The following is a 22824-nucleotide window of genomic DNA, read 5'->3' as shown; positions in this document are numbered from 1 at the left end:
CCCAGAAGGGCAGGAAGCGGGGGGTGGGGGGGTTGCGCTGCTGAGGTCATCAGCTGGAGCTCTGTGATGTTAGGGGGTGGGGCCAGAGGCCCCGCCCATACGCAAGGGCACGCCCACCGCCTCTGGGAGTGCCCCATGGACACCTTGGTGCTGCTGGTCTGCCTGCTCCTGCTGCAAAGGATGGGTGCTTGGGCACAAGGTGTCAAGGGCCATTTCTTAGGGAGGGGGGAGAAGAGAAACCCTGCAGACAGAAGCCACCAGGGAAGAGCCTCCTGCCTTGGGCGGCCGGAGGGCCCTCCTGTTCCTTGTGATGTCACAGCAGACCGGTGATGTCACTGGCAGCAAAGGGCAGAAGGCATGCCAACCTGGGGTACCAGGGCTGTACGTGGCCCAGAGGCCTTCAGAATACGGTACCCCAAGTGAAGAAGTGCCGAATGGGGCAGCCCCCACCCACCCAAGCAAGGCCAGGGATACTTAGCTGTTGGATGGGGGACCCCAGGCCTGCAGGCTGGGCTGCAGTCAAAACCACGCTCGAAAGCTGAGAGGCGCCCCGTGGAACTCAGCTTGCTGAAAGAGCCCATTTGGGTCCAGAGCCCATTTGCATCCAGCCTGGGAGGGCACCCACTGTCCTCCCCCGGCCCAGCAGGGAGGGGGCAGCCTTGTGGGGGCAGCGGGCCTCCTAACGGGGAGGCCGCTTCTCTCCTGCAGGCTGCGGCTACCGGCCAGAGTTTGATGCACCCCACACCCTCCCTTCAGGCGATGCCCGCATCGTGGGGGGCACCAGGGCTCGTCCTGGGAAATGGCCCTGGCTGGTCAGCATACAGACCAGCTCCTTCCACTTCTGCGGGGGGTCCATCGTGCACCCCTGGTGGGTGCTCTCCGCCGCTCACTGCTTCACGGACAGAAGGTAACAAGTCGGGGGGGAGCTCCCCTGGGCCGTGGGAGGGCGGGAGGAGACGGGGTGGCCTGCTGCAGCTTTGGGGGAGCAAGCTGTGGCCTCTCTCAGCTCCGAGGGGGACAAGGACCAGCCCTTCCTCCTCTTGCAGCCATTCTCAGCAGAGTTGCCTCTCCTTCCCAGGGAAGCCCCTCTCAGCAGAAGCAGCAAAGGCCCCTTCCTGGACAGAGGGTGCCCTGCATTAACTTGACAGCAGATGCTGGAAGCCACTTGTTCCTGGTTTTCCATGCCCGTGTGAGAATAGCTGCCCCTGGCAGGAGAGGAGCCCTGGTCTTCTGTGGTTTGGGTCCCTCAGCTTTTCCTGTGCAGCAGATGCTCTGCTTGGCAGCCCTGGCTGGCAGCCTCTCCCAGTGGGCATCTTCTGCTCACACAGATGCTTTGCTGCTCTCTCTCCCCCCCTCTTGGACCTCGCCCGCCCACCCACTGCCCCCCCACCCGGTACAGGGAAGGCATCAGGGTAGCCGCAGGGAGCAACTACCTGGGCAGGAACAACGTCACGCGCTGGGTGCGCAAGATCCACCTCCACCCCCTCTATAATTCCAAGACCTACAACAACGACCTGGCGCTGCTGCTGCTGCAGAAGCCCATCCCGTACAGCTGGTACCACTCCGCCCTGTGTCTGCCGGACCGCACCATTGTCCCAGACGACAACATGTGGGAGAGCTGCTTTGTCGCCGGCTGGGGCCTCATGAGAGCTGGTGAGCCAGGAGCTTCTCCCCCATCGCCCTGGCAGGAACCTCCAGCACCGGGTCCCCGCCTGTTTGTGCCACCCTGAAGTGAGCTCGGGGCCTTGCTGGGCAGGTGCTCCTCCCTGCAGTACTGTGAAGTGGCCCGGCCCTGGAGCCGAGCCCTTTGCCCCGTTCAGGCCTGCCTGCCTGGCCGACGGCTAAGCACACAGCAGGAGTTCAGCAGTGCAGCCGAAGCGCTGCCCGTCCTTTATGCGCCTCGCAGGGTTGCAGGAGGCTTCCCTCTCTCCAGAGACTTTACTGCCCCAGAAGGGAGCTGGTTGTGGGCATCGGAGGGCCCTCAATGGCTTCAGAAAGGGAGGGAGGAAGAACTTCTAGAACCATAGAATTAGATGAGGCATCCAGAGTCATCTAGTCCAGCCCTCCGCTCACTAGATAGGTATGTTTGAAGACCTCCAACGAAGGGGAATGTACCATTTCTACTGCAAAACGGTCCTTGCCATCAGGAAATTCCTCCAGTTTCTGACTTGGGTCTCCTTCCAGACAGTCTTAACCTCTTGGTTCTGGTCCTGCCTGCCAGCATGAGAGAGAACAAGTCTTCTCTCACATCTCTGTGGCAACCCTTTATCTATCTAAAGACTGCCATCATGCCTGTTTCTGCTCCTTCATATTGCTTTATTTGGATACATAAGCCACCCAGAGTTGCTTAGGGTTGGATACCATGTTAGCCTAACAACCACCGCTGAACTGGATGCTGTGCTCCGCTTAAGGCCCCCCGAGACAGCACTGGTGTTTTCAGCAGCTGCACCACACAGCTGGCTCCCACTTGCCTTTGACAAGCACACTGACCCTTTTGTGTGTCCTCCCTCTTAGACTGTGCAGCAGCACGGTCCTCCTTCCCAGATGCAGAATTCTGCATTTCTCTCTTATATTCCATCCTTTCAGCTCACTCTTCAAGCCAGTTTAGGTCTGGTTTAATCCTCTCTCCTAAAGTGTTAGCTGCTCCTCCTAATTTTGATCATTATCCCCTCAAGCCATTCATCCAGATCACTAAAAATGTGGAACGGCGTAGGGCGCAGGACAGAGCCCAATGGCCTTATCTAGCCTACCTTTTACCACTTAATGAGAGACTCCATGTAATGGTTGCCTATCCTAAGGGAGCCAGTCCCAATTGTGGTGAGAGAACAGTACCAATCACTTGAGGGGTTTGGTCAAAGTCTTGCAGCAAGCGGGACAAAGCGTCCGCGAGAAAATTTTTCTTGCCCAGTATGAACTTTAGTTGGAAGTTAAACCGACTAAAAAATTGAGCCCAGCGAATTTGTTTGGGGCTGAGGCAGCAGGGGGTGTGGAGAGCCTCCAAATTCCTGTGGTCCGTCCAAACCTCGAATGGGTAGGCAGCCCCCTCAAGGAGGTGGCGCCAAGTCTCTAGAGCAGGTTTAACAGCAAAATCCTCCTTTTCCCAAACATGCCACCAGCTCTCAGTCTCAGAAAATTTCCTGGACAGATAAGCGCAGGGTTTCAGGATGTTGTCAGAGTCCTTTTGCAGCAATATAGCCCCAATAGAAAAGTCAGAGGCGTCTACTTGGACAACAAAGGGGCGTTCGGGATCAGGCTGCCACAGAATGGGTTCCGCAGTAAAGAAAGTCTTTAGTTGCTCGAATGCCCCCTGGCATTCTGGAGTCCAATTCAACACTGCCCCGGGGTGTTTTACTTTACGTGTTTCCCCCAACCCTTTTGTGCGAAGCAGGTCAGTGAGGGGCAAGGCAATTTCAGCGAACCCCTGGATGAACTGGCGGTAATAGTTGCTGAACCCCAGAAAACTTTGCAGCTGGCATCGGGTGCGAGGGCGTTCCCAATTTAAGATGGCCCTAATTTTCTCAGGGTCCATCTCGATCCCCTTGTCAGAGACTCGATAGCCCAAATAGTCTAGTTGGGTTTTGTGAAATTCACATTTGGACAGTTTGGCATACAGCTTGGCTGCCCTCAGTTTTTCTAACACCTGCCTCAGAAGGCGTTCATGCTCCTCCTCGGTTTCAGAGTAGATAAGTACATCGTCCAAATAGACAAAGACCCCTTCAAATAAGTGTCATGTAACACTTCATTAATCAGTTGCATGAAAACGGCAGGCGCGCCGGCTAAGCCGAACAGGAGGACCTTGTACTGGAAGGAGCCCAAGGGGCAATTAAAAGCGGTTTTCCACTCGTCTCCAGCCTGTATGCGTATACGAAAGTAGGCTTCACGGAGGTCGAGTTTAGAGAAAATTTTCCCTTTTCATAGGTGGGCTAACATGTCTTTCATTGGAGGCAAAGGATATTTGTTACATTTTGTTTGTTGTTTATTCGTTTAGTCGCTTCCGACTCTTCATGACCTCATGGACCAGCCCACACCAGAGCTTCCTGTCGGTCGTCAACACCCCCAGCTCCCCCAGGGACGAGTCCGTCACCTCTAGAATACCATCCATCCACCTTGCCCTTGGTCGGCCCCTCTTCCTTTTGCCCTCCACTCTCCCTAGCATCAGCATCTTCTCCAGGGTGTCCTGTCTTCTCATTATGTGGCCAAAGTATTTCAGTTTTGCCTTTAATATCAATCCCCCAAGTGAGCAGTCTGGCTTTATTTCCTGGAGGATGGACTGGTTTGATCTTCTTGCAGTCCAAGGCACTCTCAGAATTTTCCTCCAACACCACAGTTCAAAAGCATGGATCTTCCTTCTCTCAGCCTTCCTTATGGTCCAGCTCTCGCAGCCACATGTTACTACGGGGAACACCATTGCTTTAACTATGCAGACCTTTGTTGTCAGTGTGATGTCTCTGCTCTTAACTATTTTATCGAGATTTGTCATTGCTCTTCTCCCAAGGATTAAGCATCTTCTGATTTCCTGACTGCAGTCAACATCTGCAGTAATTTTTGCACCTAGGAATACAAAGTCTTTCACTGCTTCTACATTTTCTCCCTCTATTTGCCAGTTATCAATCAAGCTGGTTGCCATAATCTTGGTTTTTTTGAGGTTTAGCTGCAAGCCAGCTTTTGCACTTTCTTCTTTCACCTTCATCATAAGGCTCCTCAGTTCCTCTTCACTTTCAGCCATCAAAGTGGTATCATCTGCATATCTGAGATTGTTAATGTTTCTTCCAGAGATTTTAACTCCAGCCTTGGATTCCTCAAGCCCAGCTTGTCGCATGATGTGTTCTGCATACAAGTTGAATAGGTAGGGTGAGAGTATACAGCCCTGCCATACTCCTTTCCCAATCTTAAACCAGTCCGTTGTTCCATGGTCTGTTCTTACTGTTGCTACTTGGTCGTTATACAGATTCTTCAGGAGGCATACAAGATGACTTGGTATCCCCATACCACTAAGAACTTGCCACAGTTTGTTATGGTCCACACAGTCAAAGGCTTTAGAATAGTCAATAAAACAGAAATAGATGTTTTTTCTGAAACTCCCTGGCTTTTTCCATTATCCAGCGGATATTGGCAATTTGGTCTCTAGTTCCTCTGCCTTTTCTAAAGCCAGCTTGTACATCTGGCAATTCTCGCTCCATGAACTGCTGAAGTCTACCTTGAAGGATCTTGAGCATTACCTTACTGGCATGTGAAATGAGTGCCACTGTTCGATAGTTTGAACATTCTTTAGTGTTTCCCTTTTTTGGTATGGGGATATAAGTTGATTTTTTCCAATCTGATGGCCATTCTTGTGTTTTCCAAATTTGCTGGCATATAGCATGCATTACCTTGACAGCATCATCTTGCAAGATTTTGAACAGTTCAGCTGGGATGCCGTCATCTCCTGCTGCCTTGTTATTAGCAATGCTTCTTAAGGCCCACTCAACCTCACTCTTCAGGATGTCTGGCTCTAGCTCACTGACCACACCATCAAAGCTATCCCCGATATTGTTATCCTTCCTATACAGGTCTTCTGTATATTCTTGCCACCTTTTCTTGATCTCTTCTTCTTCTGTTAGGTCCTTGCCATCTTTGTTTTTGATCATACCCATTTTGGCCTGGAATTTACCTCCGATGTTTCTAATTTTCTGGAAGAGGTCTCTTGTCCTTCCTATTCTATTGTCTTCTTCCACTTCCGCGCATTGCTTGTTTAAAAATAATTCCTTATCTCTTCTGGCTAACCTCTGGAATTTTGCATTTAATTGGGCATATCTCCCCCTATCGCTGTTGCCCCTTGCTTTCCTTCTTTCTTGGGCTACTTCTAGTGTCTCAGCAGACAGCCATTTTGCCTTCTTGGTTTTCTCTTTCTTTGGGATGTATTTTGTTGCCGTCTCCTGAACAATGCTGCGAACTTCTCTCCAGAGTTCTTCCGGGACCCTATCTACTAAGTCCAGTCCCTTAAATCTATTCTTCACCTCCACTGCATATTCCTTAGGAATATTAGTGAGCTCATATCTAGCTGATCTGTGGGTCTTCCCTAATCTCTTTAGTCTGATCCTAAATTGTGCAAGAAGAAGTTCGTGATCTGAACTACAGTCAGCACCAGGTCTTGTTTTTACCGACTGTATAGATGTCCGCCACCTTTGGCTGCAAAGGATGTAGTCAATCTGATTTCGGTGTTGTCCATCTGGTGAAGTCCATGTATAAAGCCGTCTCTTAGGTTGTTGGAAGAGAGTGTTTGTTATGCAGAGTGAATTGTCTTGGCAAAATTCTATCAGCCTATGTCCTGCTTCATTTTGTTCTCCCAGGCCATACTTACCTGTAATTCCAGGTGTCATTTGACTGCCCACCTTAGCATTCCAGTCTCCTGTGATGAAAATAACATCTCTTTTAGGTGTGTTGTCCAGTAGGTGCTGCAGATCCTCATAGAACTGCTCTACTTCAGCTTCTTCAGCATTTGTGGTTGGGGCGTATATTTGGATCACTGTGATGTTAGATGGCTTGCCCTGAATTCGAATTGAGATCATTCTGTCGTTTTTTGGATTGTATCCAAGCACTGCTTTAGCCACTTTACTATTAATTATGAAGGCTACTCCATTTCTTCTGTGGTCCTCTTGTCCACAGTAGTAGATCTGGTGGTCATTTGATGTGAAGTGGCCCATTCCAGTCCATTTCAATTCACTGACGCCCAGAATGTCTATCTTTAATCTTGACATCTCACCAATAACCACATCCAATTTGCCCTGGCTCATAGATCTTACATTCCAGGTTCCGATGGTGTGTTGATCCTTAGAACATCGGATTCGCCGTTCACCACCAGCACCGTCGGCCGCTAGCCGTCCTTTCGGCTTTGAGCTAGCTGCGTCATCACGTCTGGGGCTAGTTGAACTCATCCTCTGTTCCTCCCCAGTAGCATTTTGACCATCTTCCGACCTGGGGGTCTCATCTTCCGATGGTATACCGACATATCTCTGGTTGTACTGATCCATTTAGTTTTCATGGCAAGAATACTGGGGTGGGTTGCCATTACCTTCCCCAGGGATCGCATTTAGTCTGACCTCTCTGTCATGACCTTCCCGTCTTGGGTGGCCCTTCACGGTTTAGCTCATGGCATCATTGAGGTGCTCAAGCTCCAGCACCACGACAAGGTAACGATCCTTTGCTGAAGGAGAATGAGCAGAAGCGCGCCAAATACAAACTAAAAACCCTCAGTGTGAATGTAAGCCCTCCCTCCGTACAACCGTTTCAAATTCCCCATTCCAGGTGCCCCTAATGAGTTCTGCTAATCAATGGGTAAAAAGACCTTGAACACCAACGATAACCCAAACACATTCCATCCCCATGAAAACAGATAGACAGCCTGGTACAAGGTCTCCCAGCAGCTCCCTCCCAACCGGAACGCGCGTCAGCACCGTGGCATGCGAAACGTTACGATGTAAATCAAACATTGCAACGGCAAACATGACACTCCATGACACTGCTTAGCTAGTCGGGCATGATTGTTTGTGACAAGCCCACTGTGGCTTGTGTGAAATTACCGCATCCTTGTTTAAGCAATCCCAAATGCACTCTTTAACCAGGACCCCGTCCAGTGTAGAGATGAAACTGATGGTCTGTGATGTCCTGGGCACTGCAGCTTCCCTCCTTTGAAGATGGGGACAGCATTTTTTCTCCTCCAGCCTTGGGGGACCCCACCAAACCCCCAGGGGTTCTCAAAGGTTACCGAGAACAGGCCCGCTATCACCTGCGGTGGGGAATGTCATTCGCCTGGTCTTGGAGGCTGGAACTAATTCCAACAAATATCTTTTGTCCTCGCCTACCCTGAGCAGGAGCTGCCTCCTCCCACCAGTGGCACCGGGACGGCCAGCTGGGGCTTGGTTTCCCTTCCGGAAAAAGACCACCAGTGAAAAACAGGAGCCTCCTCGCCATCCCTGTTCCAGTCTGCCCCCTTCTCCTTTTTGGCTTTGATTTCTGACTGACCCTGCTTTGTATCAGTCTCCATCAATCACCGAGGCCGGTCCCTCTTCCTTTCGCCATTTGAGAATCCTCTGTGCGTATCCCCAGTCGATGTCTGCTGTCAGGATCATCTGTGATTGGGCCTTTGGTGTCCCCCAGCGCAGAATTCCTGTTCTTCTCAGACCCTTTTTGCCTTCAGGGCTGTACCAGACCTGTCCAGATTCATCCAGATCTGCTCTTCTGGCATCCATTGCACAAGTCTGGCACTTCTGTGCTCCTCCTCGCCTTGACATCACGAGCTCAAGGATAACGTGGTCCCTTTCCCCTTACTTCCTTGAGCAGGCCTCCCTGTTGGCAAGGATAAGTTGAGATAGCAGCCCCCTTCCTCCACCTGGTGGCCAGAGAGAGAGGGATTTGTTGGGCCTCTGACCCTTGGCAGAGCTCGACATCCAGCTGCCACCCAGACAGTGGAAACCTCCCTTTGCCACTGTTAACATCTGTTTCAGAATGTTTGGTCTTCTAACACAGAAAGGCTCCCACCATGTCTTGGGCCTGCCAGCAGTCTGGAGTAAATCCTGCTGGGGATCGCACTTTTCTTTCTCTCTCCTGGTATTTGTGCCCAAATTCATACTCCCTGCAGGATTTCTACATTCCAGTTTGTGAACTGCTGTGTGGAAACAGGCTTTCTTTATGGATGTGCCACACCCACCCACCTCTTCTGAAGTCGCTGGGCCTTCAGGGTCTCATCCCAGCCAAGTTCATGGGTTCTCCTGAGTTGGGCTGCTTGTTCCCAGTGCTCTGCGCGTGGCCGTGGAAAGAGCCAAGGCAGGGATGGCAGTGGTGCAGCTCCCTGTCAGGCTTTGCTTCTCTCAGTCTCCTGGCTGGTGGCCTCAGTCCCAGTTTTGCAACCCTCCTGATAAGACTGGCAAGAGGCCTGGCAAAGGCTTCCCTCCCCTTCTTTGTCAGATGCAACCCACCTCCTCCCGGGCATCCTGCAAGACGGCAGCTGAGGCCTCATGGCAGAGCCCAGACCTTTCTTGGTGGCTGCATCTGCAGAGCCAGTTGTCGGCTTCCAGGGTCCCACTTTCTCTTCCTGCATCTTGGTCAGGCTGAGGCCAAGGCAACTTGAGCTTTGCCTCCGAGTTTGCACTTCCAGCAGCTCCAGTGTGGGTCCTTCTGCCCTACCTTGCTCTCTGTGATGCTTGGAGCTGCTCGGAGACTCCCTGCAAACACGCTCGTCCGCCTGTCCCACGTAAACCTCCTCCTTGCCTGCTCTCCTGCAGCCTTCCCTAGGGAAGGGGCTCCTGTCCTCTCAGCCTGCTGGTGGACAAAGAGCTGAGCCTCCTTCCATGGCCACATCTCCTGGTGCATCTTGGGCTCAGCATCTGCGCAAGCATCACAACTGAGCAGGAAGTCCAGTTCCCTCACCCTGGCCTCAGTTCTGACCAGGGTTCTTTGTCCTCCTCTAAAAGGTTTGTTCCCATTGGCTCCTTCCTCTAAATCTAATGTCCCTGGTTGCTCTGCTCAGTACAAACGCATGTGCTGCCCACCCCACGCCAACTGAAAGTAGCTCCCCATGCCTCTGATAAGATGGGCTTTACGCCAGCAACAGGGAAGGTGGGTCCAGAAGGGCCAGGAGACGGATTGCCAGGCTTCCATCATCCCTCTGAGGCCAGACCTGGTCACGGCTATCTCCCCAGGGAAAAATCTCTGGGGCTTAGACCAAGCAGCCTGCCCGTGGCTATCCTCTCTCCTGCTTGTCCCCTGTTAGGCTCCCAGTACGGCTCCCTGGAGTTGCTGGATATTCAGGTGGGCCTGGTGGACTGGACGTTGTGTCTGCGGTGGCTGTACTCAATCACCAAGAACATGGTGTGCGCTGGATACGAGCAAGGTGGCCGGGATGCCTGCCAGGTAGGAAGCTCCCGTGCTGCCCACCGCTTCCAGCATGCCTGGTGCAAGGCCAGAGATTCTTGCCCCAAAGGAGCACCAGGCTCAGAGAGCCCCGCAAGTCTATGGGAGGACAGGGGCAGGGCTGTCCTCACCTACGAAGTGCCCCCCTCCTGCCCGGCTGGCCTGCCCCACCTCGCTCAGGCTGGGTGCGGCCCCTGGGACCCAGCAGCGCCCACTGCCTGCCCGTTGCCTGGGCCTCTTCGATGCCCAGCAAAGACTCCTTCAACCCAGCTCAGCAGAGACACAGCCATGTTCACACCGCCTGTTCTGCAAAGGAAACAAACTGGTTCACAGGACGGTTGACCCAGAGCCTGAGAGCCTCTGGGGCATTGGGCCAGCCCCAGCCAAGCAACACCAGCTTGACCCCAGAGCATCTGCTTGCTTTCCCCTTCGCTGCCCCGGAAGGGCTGCTGGCCTCAGTGGAAGCCAGGGGGATCCGTCCTCAGCACCCCGGTGCGCCTCCCACTGAATCCATTGAAGCCCCCAGCCTTCCCTCCCTGTGGAAGACTCCCTCCATCCCGCACCCCCAGCCCCTCCCTGATTTCCGGCCCCTCTTCTTCTCTTTCCTGTGCAGGGGGACAGTGGGGGGCCCCTGATGTGTCTCCCGCCCAGCCACGGCAGCCACGGCAGCCCCCGGCGCTGGTACCAGGTTGGCATTGTGAGTTGGGGCCGGAGCTGCGCAGCACCCCACAGCCCAGGCGTGTACACACGGGTATCTAACTACCATTCCTGGCTGGAGCAGACCTCTGCTCATGACGGACACCCCTTCCGGGTGCCTCAGATGGCTATGAGTCACTCCCCGCTGCATGAGAAGCAGAATGACCTCTGGGCCGATGTGGACGACAGCGGGGTCCCTGGCGAGCACCAGGCGGCCCTCCCTGAGTTGCTCTGTGCCCTGGTGGTGCTGGTTTTGGCCCTGGGCTGAGGGTGGCCAGCGGGCAACTCCGTGGCCAGCACTGGGAGAGCCATGCTGCAAAGGATGCTGAGTGGTGGGGGTGGGGTTGGCTTTCAGCTTGGCTCAACAGTTCAATAAATATTCTTGGATACACACGGCTCTCTCTCTGCTCGTGTGGTGGTGGGGAGAAGCCCCCGAAGCCAGGGGAATGCGCAGGAGGGCCCTAGCTGGTGGGGCAGAGGAGGGGAAAGGGCCGAATCCCCCCAAGCAGCTGCCGCAAGGACCGTAAGTGGAAGTCGAGGTCTTCATCCTTAATGTGAGAAACATTCTCTTGTGTTGTGTCTGCTGCAGTGGCACAGAGCACCTGAACCACGTGAAGCACATAGAATTGGGTTACGTGGGATGGCTCTGCCTTTGGCGAGTGTTTTCCTCCCACCAGTACCAAGAATGGTCAAAAGGCCAACAGCTGGCAAATGCCCCCCACCTGCCAAAGCTGTGCGGAAGGAAGGTGACCTGCTCCAGCTCAGCCGGGCCAGAGCCGGGGGGGGGGGGGGGGCTTCCATGTCCTGCAGTCCCCAAAGCCCAGCAGCAGCAGGGCAGGGGCTGGGAGAGGAGACCCTCAAAGGAAGCCCAAGCAGAAGGCCTCCGGGGTTATGAGCGTGGCAGAAGAGGCACATGCCAGGTAGCGTGCATTTGAATGGCACCTCTAGCCTGTTTGTGGCAGGTCTCTGCCCCAGGGAGTCGCAGTCAAAAACAGATGCTCTGAATTCTCCTCAGCCATTGAGGAAATGGAAGCCAGAGGACCAGTGGGGGAAGCAACTGGGTGACACCCTCACCCTGACCCCAGCCTTGAGGGACACCCAAGCCAAGCACCATCCAGTACCCGCCAAGGAAGCCAATCTCACCAAGCTCCCAGGGCAGGGGAGAGTCCAGACAGGGCCTCCAGGTCAGAGAGCCGGCTGATTGAGGGGAGGTTGGGCAGGGAAGCCCCAAATGGGGGGATGGGGGGGCTGGATGGCTTCCAGAGGCCCTTCCCACTCGTGGATGCTGTAACATAACCTTAAGACAGAGGAGAGGGAGAGGGAGGGGAGCCCCCAGGGAGGATACCTGAGTTAGGGCAACTAAGTGCCTTCACCTTTCGGCCTGGCCTTTGCGGGGAGGCGGCAAAGCTGGGCCCTTGGAAGGTTGGGCACCCCACCCTTTGCTCCTGGGGGACCTCAAAAGCAGCACCCCTGGACTGGCCAGGCCCAGGGGAGGGCCAGCAAGCGCAGGCAGGGGAGGAGCAGAGGGCTGCTGGGCAGGAGGAGGGAGGGAGTTCCGGAACCCCTGATGTCGCAGCGCAACCCCGGAAACCCTGGGCTATTTACCTTTGAAGAAGTGGCGGACACTTGCTTCAGGTATGTGGGAGGCAAGCTGGGCCAGGAGGGAGGGGGCTGGCCTGGCCCCCAGGCACAGGGCAGGACTGGGGGCACCCTCCTGGGACCCTGCGGGTGTTTTGGGAGTGGGCCAAATCTGTGTCTCTTGCCGGGCTGGTGGGCATCAAGGACCCCCACGACACGCATCTTAGCAGATTGCTAGGAAAGCCTTTGGCCCAGGAGAGATCAGAAAAGTCACACACCAGGCATTTCTATAAAAATAATTTTATTTACAGAAAGCAAACATATTTACAGGCTCTCAGTGAGAGCTACTTAACTCTCTACATGCCTACACAGAAGGGAAACTGAAACTAAAACAAGTCCAGGCAATTTCTTCCCCCCAGGTGCAAAAATTAACATCTGAAAAGGGGACAATTAAATTCAACCTCTTCACCCGGCCAAAATGATTAGATACCATAGTAACCTTAATCTGTAGTAGAAAACATATTAACACTCTCCTTTTTATACTACAGAAGAAGATGCAAACCAATTTGCTTTGTTAACTCTTTGTGTCTTGGTACAGCAAGAGGCTTGGTTAAAATATCAGCAATCATGTCTTTTGATTCACAATATTTCAACATTATTTCTCCTTTGCTTATCATATCTTTGATATATTGATATCTAATATCGATATGTTTTGTCCTGTTTTTGCAGGCTTCAGATTTTGCCATAGCAATGCAAGCTTGATTATCCTCATAAACAGTTATAGGCTGGTTCACTTCCATGCCTATGTCTTTTAACAAATGTTTAAACCATGTAACCTCATTACAGCTTTGTGTTAGAGAATAAAACTCTGCTTCTGCAGTGGAAAGAGCAACAAGTGTTTGCTTTCTAGAATGCCAGCCTAAGCTAGACCCAGCAAATTGAATTAAAATCCCAGAGGTGGATTTCCTGTCACTGACATCTGCTCCCCAGTTCATTGGGAGGTAGATTTACCAGTTTCCATGTTTTATTTTCTTTCAAGGATGCTAATTCCTGTTGCATGGCAGAATGCCAATTTTGTGCAATCTCAGGTGGTAAAGCATTCACTTGTTCTAAAGACTCAGGTTCTGTGAATATGTGAAAAGCCTTTACTGTTTCAGCCTGAAAACGTGATGGAGGAACGCCTTTATTACTCCTCTGAGATCTGCGAAGTAATACAGGGCTTAAATTTTGACTCCTATCACTTTCCTGAGAAGCATCTGTCTCATCAGACATCTTCAGTTTGCTTTTCTGGTTTAATGTCCTCATCAGGCAAAAGATCACTATCAGCAAGTCCTTGCTGTTCTCTTGTGGTGGTCAGATCAACTGGAGAGCTAGAATTTAATCTCCCCCAGTTTTGTTCAGCAAAAGAAGCGCTTTTGCTAATTATTAATTTCTCTCCCATTATGAACCTGTAGCTCCTTTGGCTTTGTTCATAGCCAACAAAAATGGCTTTCTTTGTTGTGGGGCCTCCTTTCCTTCTCTGCTGTTTTGGAATATGAACCCAAGCAGTGCTACCAAACACTCTAAGATGGTTTACCTTTGGTTTCACACCATAAAGCAAATGGAATGGAGTGTCCTGAATCACAGAGCTATACAATCTGTTTTGTACATAACAGGCCATAGATATTGCCTCTCCCCAGTGCTTAAAAGATAAAGGTGAATCTTTAAGCATGCATTCTGTTGCATTTTGCAAGGTTCTGCCCTTTCTTTCAGCAACACCATTTTGCTGAGGGGTGTAAGGGTTAGAAAGAATTTGTTCTATCCCCTTTTCTGCTAGGAACCTTTTGAATTTGTGAGAAAGGTATTCTCCTCCTCTATCACATTGGAGTGCAGATATAGGCCTAGGGAATTTTCCATTTGCCCATGTCACAAAACCTTTAAATTTCTCAAATGCCTCATCTTTGTGTTTTAAGATGTAGATAAATGTGTATCTTGAGAAATCATCAATGATGGTCATTGCATACTTTGCTTGTCCAAGACTTGAAGCAAAAGGACCAATAATGTCAGAGTGTACAATTTCCAAAGGTCTAGTTGTAACTCTGTCACTGTGCTTACTCACAGGAGCTTTTAGTGTTTTGCATTCTTTGCAAACTACACAATCTAAGTATTTGTCACAGGGTTTTATCTTTAGGTCAGCACACAGCTGTGGCATTTGTGCTATATACCTGACATTAGCATGACCAAATCTCCTGTGCATCAGGTGTACACATTGGTCATGATATGGCGTGAACTGCAGCCTTGCAGCTTGGCTTCCTTGCATTTTGGACCATGTACAAGGAGTCTTTTAATATACCAGTAGCACACAATTTTCCATGTTTACATATCTCACAACCATTTTTCTTAAATGTTATGACATACCCTGTTGCAGCCAATTGTGCCACAGATAAAAGGTTTGATTGTAAATTTGGCACATACAACACACCTTTTACAGTTTCTCCCAAGCAGGATAAATACAAGTCACCTTGTCCCATAATTTTGGTCACAGACCCATCAGCCAAAGATACACTTTGTCTTTCAGTTTTAGACAGTGACACAAAAGAGCTTTTACAATTACATAAACGACAGTTGGCCCCAGAATCTAACACCCATACATCAGAATTACCCTTCTCAGCCACCTGTGCAATTTGGGTTGTCTGAAGAGCCTTCTTCTGTTCTTCTTCTCTGTCTTTCTACTCTTGGGTCTCAAGGCACAGTCTTTCTGCAAATGTCCAGCTGAACCACAGGTGAAGCATTGCTGGCTGTCTAGTGCTGTAGCCTCAGCTTCCTTTCCCTTCTTTTCCCTTGTTTTCTGGTACTGCAGCTTTCCAGAAGAGATGGAGGAGGGATCTTTCCTCTCTCTTCTCCCATTCAGCGAGTAAGCGCTGTGTAACATACGATGGGGTGAGGTCTGCTTCAGGCATAGCCTCCAGGGTACAAATCAGTGTGTCCCACGTTTCATTTAGTGAGGACAGGAGGATATAAGATTTTGTGAGAGGTGTAAATTCCATTCCTCTCTCCTGCAACTCAACAAACAGCTGCTGAATATGATGCAGGTGCTCAGGAAGGCTATCTCCTTCTGCAAGGTAGGCTTTGTACAGCTTTTTTGTCAGAGTAACTTTACTCCCTGCTGTTGCCTTTACATACAAGTCTCTTAAAGCGTCCCAAAGTTGCTTTGCAGATTGCATGCCTCGCACGTGGACTAGCTGATTGTCCTCAACTCCCAAGATAATGGTGGCTCTAGCCCGCTCATCCTGTCTCAGCAATTCAGCACTGGGATTTTGGGGGGGTTGCTCACCAATTGGCAGCCAAAGATTCTCTCTGCGAAGATACATCTCCATCTTCAGGGCCAAATTCAAATAGTTGGTCTCTGATAGGTGCTCCAGAGGCATTGCTGAGGGCTGGGAGGTAGCCATGGCTTCTTCCTTCTTTTGCAAGTCTCCTCAGCTGGCTTCTTTGTCCTGTAGACCGGCAGTTGCTGGAAAATCTCCAGGTGGCTCCAAAGAAAATCTTCACAGGTCTTTCCTACCTGCCTTTAAATTGTGCATGAGGTGTGGAGCTGATCTCTCTATTCTCTCTGGGTTTTACTGGGCTTACTGGGCTGTTTACTGGGCCCATGACCTGTTAGCAGATTGCTAGGAAAGCCTTTGGCCCAGGAGAGATCAGAAAAGTCACACACCAGGCATTTCTATAAAAATAATTTTATTTACAGAAAGCAAACATATTTACAGGCTCTCAGTGAGAGCTGCTTAACTCTCTACATGCCTACACAGAAGGGAAACTGAAACTAAAACAAGTCCAGGCAACTTCTTCCCCTCAGGTGCAAAAATTAACATCCAAAAAGGGGACAATTAAATTCAATCTCTTCACCCGGCCAAAATGATTAGATACCATAGTAACCTTAATCTGTAGTAGAAAACATATTAACAACAAGCACACCCCAGGGAAGGGGCGCTTGGCCCCCTCAGGGAAGGTGGCACTCTCCTCTCAGCCCTGGTGGGTCTGGGGCCCCTCCTCGGTGCCCCCGCTCTCCTGGGCAGCTCTGGGCACGTTGGGGCCCCCCTGAGTGAGCCTCAGGCCCATGGTGGGGGCTGGAGGGGGAGGCCCCCTTGCAACTTACGGGACCGGCCTCCTGTCGCAGGCATGGAGTTTGTGACCGGCTACCGCGCGGAGATCCTGGACTTTGCAGAGCTCCTCTTCGGCTGGTACCAGCGGTTCCTTCTGGATGCGGCCTGCCGCCGTGGGAGCGAGCGGCGCAAAAGGCAGGAGGGTGCCATCCGTCGCCTGCCGCCCGACCCGGCTCTCTGGGTCTTGCACGCATTGCCCAACCGTAACCTGGCCTTCACGGTTGCTGACCCGGGCCAGCAAGTGGGCGGCCGCTTCTACAGCGAGGAGGCCCTGGCTCTGCAGGATCTGGATCGCTTCATCACCTTCGTGGGGGCAGGGGGGGAGGAGGAAGAAGACGCCGCTGCAACGGAGGCAGGTAGGCACCTGAAGCGCCCAGGTGGCCCTCAAGAAAAATCCAGGGCTGCAGTAGCAGCAGCTGCACAGCAGGACAGATTCTGAAGGCAGCCTTTCACCGTTGCTCAGCCCCGCACAGGGCCGGGCTGAGGGTGGCTGGGGCTCACTGGCCAGCTGGAGGGAGGGAGGGAGGCGGCTCCCCCAGGCCTCGCTGCCCGTCTGCCGCTCCCGAATCCTGAAGGGAACCAAGTGCAAAGTCCCCCACCCCACCCCGGTGAGGGGATTATTTGGGGAAATGTTCGCACCAGCCCCAAAGGGTTGGGGCTGTTTTTACCTTCCCTGTGTTTCCCCAGGGAGGCTTTTATTAAAAAACACTCAATAAACTTCCTTCCTTCCTTCCTTCCTACCTTACCACTTGTCACTAGGCCTATACTATCTGATGCTGTACCTCTGCTAACATCTACACATGCATCTTATTCCTAATCAGTCTGTTCTCCTTTGTTCCTTGAGCTTCCCCCAAAGTCGTTCGCCACCCCGTGGCCCCTCCAAGCTGGCTTTGGTTGCCCTCCACTGGGGCCAAAGCCCTGGTTCAGCACGGTCTCAGCTGGTGCTGGGGCCAGCAAAGGAAGGGGCTTGGCCGGTGACTGGCTGGCGGCGTCTCCTTCTGGCTCGCCTGCTGCTGCTGCTGCTTTCCTGGGGTCCAGGGCAGTTCCTCCTGGACTCACACCTGAGCTCCTGACTCCCGTCTGAGGGCTGCCCCACTACTCCCCCGGCTGCAAAGTCCTCCTTGCCACTCCCCCACACCACACACACCTTCCTCCACACACACCAATGGACCACGGACCCTGCTTAGGGGCCCTTTTATAATTGGAACCCTACCCTAACCCTAACCCTAATCCTAACCCTTTTGTAATTGGAAACCGAGTGCAGCAGAGTGACCTTCAGGCTGCCCCAGAGTCCCAGGGGAGGAAACAAAGGGAAGGAGGAAAGAGCGATGCTGCCCCTGCAAAGCTTTCCTTACACACACGCACATGCACACGAGTCGGGAGTGAGAGGGTGTGAGTCCCAAGATGGATCTGCCCCCTTGGTGAGCCTGGCCGGCTTGAGAACATCCATGGTGCTTTCTCCCCGCCATGTGCCCCCCCAGGGGGAGGAGGTGGGCGGTGGGAGATCGAGTGCCCCTCCCTTACAGCACTCCCGAAGCCGTGGGGCAACCGGCCTCACTCACAAGGAGGTTGGAGACCCAGGCAGGCACTCCTCACCCTCACCTGGGGGTGGCCCCCTCCCTTGGGCAAATCCATCTTCAGGTGATAGCAAATGCATCTGCTGTGGGGGGGGGGCAAGACCCAGACCTGCCCAGCCCCCGCCCCGCTGTGTGCTTTGCTCCACAGGGCAGCCGCTGTGGCACGTGGAGCACCTCCTGCTGGTGACAGACGAATACGGCACCATTCTGGGCTTTGACTTCCTGCTGGGGGGCTCCTTGGGGATGGCCGGACTCGAGGCCCTGGAGCCCCGGGCTGTCACCTTGCTCTGCTACAGCATGTTCTGTCCACTCGGGGCTGGGGAGCCCCGCCGGCCAAAGCTGCTGACCGTGGGAGACCCCGCTTTGCACAAGTGAGAGGGGCGGGGGTCCTCGGAGGAGGGGTCTGGCAAGGTGGGGGAGCAGCTCCTTCCCCCCTCCCCTGACTCCTCTCTGGTCTGGCCCCTTGCAGGTCCCTGGAGCCACTGCTCGCTCGTCTGGGTGTGAAAACGAGTAAGGGCCCGATGCGGGGCTGGGGCCCGAAGCAAGCCTTCACCTTCCCCACCACGCGAGTGCGAGCTTGCCACGTGTGCAAGCGGCACAGTTTTGAGGGCCAGATCACAGCATGGTAAGCAGAGAGTGGATTGCCCGTGCACACTTGTGTGTTCTGCTGCCCTCCCTCTGGTCACAGCTGTTTGCCCAAGCAGGGGCGGGCTCCCTTCCCAGATCTCCAAGGGTTCTCCTGCATCTGTTGAGGACAATTGCCCATCCGCAGATCTGCCCTGAGCCTCGTGGAAGCTCACTGTTTTATTTTACTGATTTTACCATCAGGCAGCCTCCGGCCCAACCCCTTCGAGAAATCTACCCCGCCTCTCCCCTCAGCCCTCAGCCCGTGCCACTTTGCCAGCCTGGTGCCCTCCGCTGCCCGCTGCCCTTTCCTCCCCCAGCCAGCAGTGCCGTGCCGTCTTCTATTGCTCAGAGCGGTGCCGGAAGCTGGACTGGAGCCGCAGCCCCGAGGACATCGGGCACCAGTTTTGGTGCCAGCGCATGGCTGGGTACATGAGCCATGCCAGGGAGCTCGCCAACCTTCCCTTCACCTTTGCCGCGGGTAGGTGGGTCCCCGCCCCACCCCCGTCCCAGAGGGCTGAACTGAGAGGGTGGGAGACCAGGGCCAAGCGGCGGGTCCCACCCCTGCCTTTCTCTCCAGAGGTGACCAGTGAGAACTTCAACAAGGAGGGCTTCCTCGTGGCCCGAGGGCTGACCCGTGGATACTGGGCTGGAGAGAGCATGCTGGTGCGGGCCCCAGACTACGGTGTGGGGCTGCGGAAGAGCTCTGCCGGGAACCCCGTGCCCTTCCTCCAAAGTGGTAGGCGGGGGCTGGGAGCTGCAGTGGGTCTGCAGTGCAGCAGCATGGGCAGCTACTGTATGGGCATGGCAGGATGCGGCCACCGGACACCACTGCTTCACAAATGCACCTCGCAAGTTTCTGGCTGCTGTTCAAGGGGGCCTTCACAGTGGGGGGCCTATTTTTCAGGGACCTCTGTCCCCTGTAGCTTCTGTCCGTCCTACCCAACTGGGCAGGGCTGGCCTGCTTTGTGCCCCATTGATTAGCTGGGGTGGCCCTTCAGACCCGGTTCTTCCTCCAGGCTTTAGGCTGGTGGGGTGGGCAGGGCGGGTTGCTTTCTGCACTCTCTATTATTCTTTGTTTCACATTTTAAGCCACTCAGAGTCAGGGTGAAGCAAGGCAACCTAGAGGCCTCTGTATTGAATGAATGAATGAATGAATGAATGAATGAATGAATGAATGAATAAATAGGGTGGAGGAGGCAGTGCAGAGCTGCCCGCCCCTCCACCCACCCCCCAGGTGTAGAGAGCAAGGGTCACGGCCTGGCCCACCTAGGGTGACAAAACTGGCAGGCAGGCAACCTGTCTCCCTGCCTTTGTTGGATCTGGGGGAAGTGCTCTTTCAGCCCTCCCACAGCTTCCCCCCCAAGACACCCAGGGGGATGGGAGACAGAGAATGGGAGGGGGCCTTCCTGGCCTCCTCACCTTTGTACGGTCTGGGGGGTCTCTCTCTCTCTGCAGGAAACCCCTTCGAGGCGCTGAGGCCAGAAGGAGGGACAGCGCTCCCCCCAGCACCCCCAGAGCCCCCGACACCCCGGACCTTCTTTGGTGAGGGGGTGGCACGGCCCCCTTCCCCTCCGCTGCGTGGCGCTTCCACAGATACTTCCCGCCTGATCACTGTCTCCCCCACCCCAACACCCCCCAACCCTCTTTTCCTCCAGCATCCTGGAGAGAGTACTACCAGTGGCGGGGGCTGCCACTCGGGGCTCCCCTGGCCGTACTCCTGAGCTATCCCCTCACTGCCTACTACATCATCACCCAGTTGGCCCCCCAGCACTGTGAGTACGGGGCATCCGGCCTCCCCGTCCTGCCCTTCTCTGCCCTTTGGCCTGCCCCCCACAAGGACCTGAGGCCATCCCTGCTGCCTTGGCGGTGGGCCGGGGCTGGGGCCGGGCTGGAGCGTGCCCACCACCACAGGTTAGCGGGGCGTCCGCGCAAGCAGGATGTGCAGAAGACCCACGAGGTTCTCCCCAGGTTCGGCCTGCTGTTGGAATCCAAGGGCAGCTGTTCCTGCCTCCGAAGTTTTGAGACTTGTGAAGGGCGGATCTCTTCAGCAACTCGGGGGTCCCTAATTTTGCACCCCCCACCTCCTTTCAGTTCCAGAGCTAAACATTTTGAACAAACAGTCCCTCAAGATCCATGTGGTAGAGGCTGGCAAGGAGTTTGCAGTGCTGATGGTGTTTTGGGTAGGGAAGGGTCCCCGGGGAGGGGCAGAGAGCGAGGGGGCAGCTGTGGCGAGTGCTGGTGCCGATCTGGAGCAGGCCTGCCAAAGAACCTCTGGTGCTGCTGCCTGGGAACGATGGGAGTTGCAGTCCAGCACTGTTGGTGCACCAGGCTGGGGATCAGGGGAAGGTGTCCCTCCACTGGACCAGCCTTCCTCCCTCCAGCACACCCTGCTCAACCCCCCCAAAAGGCTGCTGGGCGGGAGGGACGGAGAACAGCAGCTGGGGCGACAGGGCCTGAGCGTGACCGCCTGTTGCTCACCTTGCACCGTTTTGCACCACCTGCGTGCGCACACACGCATCTGTCCAGCCAGCTCTCTCAGGGGCAATCCTGCCCTCCCCCCTCTCCCCTCCCCCACCCCCGCAGGAGCTGTCGGTGTTGCTCCCCCACGTTTCCCTGGAGCTGCTCTTTCTGGGGGACACGCTGCCCCCCGAGTTGGATGGCCAGCAGTTCCTTCTGCAGAGAGATGTGAGTCCGCCTCATCTCTGATCAGGGGGGTCTTCTGCCCCCCCACGCCACCAGGGGCAGGGGCCCAACCCTGGCCCGTGGGTCTTGAGGGCCCCTCCGCTTCTTCTTCAGGCTGACCTGGCCTGGCATGATGGGCCCCCACTCACTGGCTGCCTCCAGGCTGCCTCCAGCTGGGTGAGAAGGATCCTGCTCTCCCCCCCGCCCCCCCCCCTCAGGAAGAGCACGGCGTTTCTGTCCGGCCTGGACTGGCCCCCCGGTCCAAAGGAGGCCGCCGTGAGCTGCAGCTGGGATTCAGTGCCCGCCCCTACCACCTCCTGCAGGCTCCCAAACCAGACCTGGTGATTGGTGAGATGAAAATGAGGCCGGGGGCTGGAGGGTGGGCAGGAGTTCCGGACCTGCAGGCATTCTCATGCCCTTGCCTCTGCTCAGGGTTCAACTCTGGTTTCGCCCTCAAAGAGACCTGGCTCAGTGCTCTGCCACGACTGCAGGTAAGGTCCTGCCCACCCCACCCCTGCATGCAGGGCAAGAAGGCTGCCCGCCACAGCGCCCTGCCAGAGGGAAGCAGCACCCACTCCAAGCAGCAGCTTTCCAGCACCAAGACGCCCCTTGGGAATGCTGACCGCTTTGCCATGGGCCGGGCCTCCCCACCGCAGCCAGGTGATGAGGATGTCTCTCTGCCCCACAGTCCCTCCGAGTTCCGGCCTACTTCACCGAGTGCAGCGCGTACAGCTGTGCCGTGGATGAGGCCGCTGTCTCCATGGCCACAGGGGGCAGTGCCAGTCCTGCCCAGATCAATCCCTTCCGTTCACCCTTCCGACAAGCTGGCATTGACAACGCCATGCCCTGGTGGGTACTAAGCAGGCCTTGACCCCATAACCCCATACCCCTCCAGCTGGCAACTGTGTCATACCTCCCGGGTGCAGCCCTTGAGGCGTCTCCCAGGGCAGAGGTGCCCAAGTTGGGGCATTTGTGGGCAGCATCCTCCCAGTCCCGTGCTGCACTGTCCATTGGATAAAAAGAGGTAGCAGCCTCCACCCTTGGCTGTCCCCTCCATCCCTGTCCTCAGGTGCCCTGTCTTCCCCGGCAGGTACTCCAATGCCTTTATTTTCCACCTGATATACAAGGCGTCAGCCAACAACCACCGGCAGGCCATGGTGCCCCCTCCACAGCCACTCCTAGCCAGCGGGAATCCCGACCCGCCCGAGCCAGCCCGCAGCCGGCGCAAGGACAAGAGGCAGATCCGCGCGGCAGGGCGCCGGCGGAAGTGATGGGGGGGTGCAGAGGAAATAAAGCACCCTGGGCACCCTGTGACTCTGTGCTGGTTCACTCGGCAGCATGTTGGCTGGCATCCCGCAGGTGCCAGGGCCTCTGGCCTCCAGAAATTCCACGCTGGTTCTTCCCTCCTGGAAACCCCGCGCCCAGCTCACTTTTTGCCCGGAAGGAGCAGAACCTCCCTACAGTTTGGCTCGGCTGGGGGGGGGGGGGCTTCTCCCTGCCCCCCCAGCATCTGGTCCCTTGCTGGGGGTCATCCCCGGGCTGCCTGGGGGGCCAAAATGGGGTCTGCGTGGGTCCTCCCTCCACAGCACAAGTCTCTGCAGAGCAGAACCACGGGGCTCCTGCTTGAAGGAAGG

The 22824-nt window shown here is 54.7% G+C and overlaps 2 protein-coding genes across 2 annotated transcripts; both read left to right on the top strand.

The window, feature by feature from the left end:
• The first annotated feature begins 310 nt into the window (after positions 1 to 310).
• On the top strand, positions 311 to 11101 carry LOC134497267 (serine protease 55-like). Its single transcript, XM_063302935.1, has 5 exons — positions 311 to 410; positions 691 to 907; positions 1400 to 1653; positions 9749 to 9888; positions 10502 to 11101. Exons 1-5 carry the CDS (start codon positions 311 to 313, stop codon positions 10850 to 10852), a joined length of 1062 nt encoding a protein of 353 aa, XP_063159005.1. The 3' UTR covers positions 10853 to 11101.
• A 4218-nt stretch (positions 11102 to 15319) lies between these two features.
• ZMYND15 (zinc finger MYND-type containing 15) lies at positions 15320 to 22501 on the top strand. Its single transcript, XM_063302934.1, has 13 exons — positions 15320 to 16737; positions 17552 to 18252; positions 18351 to 18506; positions 18826 to 18986; positions 19086 to 19244; positions 19964 to 20050; positions 20164 to 20280; positions 20600 to 20688; positions 21092 to 21193; positions 21409 to 21538; positions 21623 to 21681; positions 21879 to 22039; positions 22281 to 22501. The coding sequence occupies exons 1-13, from the start codon at positions 16321 to 16323 to the stop codon at positions 22459 to 22461; spliced, it is 2520 nt and encodes an 839-aa protein (XP_063159004.1). The 5' UTR covers positions 15320 to 16320; the 3' UTR covers positions 22462 to 22501.
• The last annotated feature ends 323 nt before the right edge of the window (positions 22502 to 22824 follow it).

This window comes from Candoia aspera, chromosome 4 (genome assembly GCF_035149785.1).
Source record: "Candoia aspera isolate rCanAsp1 chromosome 4, rCanAsp1.hap2, whole genome shotgun sequence".
NCBI lineage: Eukaryota > Metazoa > Chordata > Lepidosauria > Squamata > Boidae > Candoia > Candoia aspera.
Note: the sequence above shows the minus strand (reverse complement) of the source record. Positions and strands in the feature narration are given on the sequence as shown.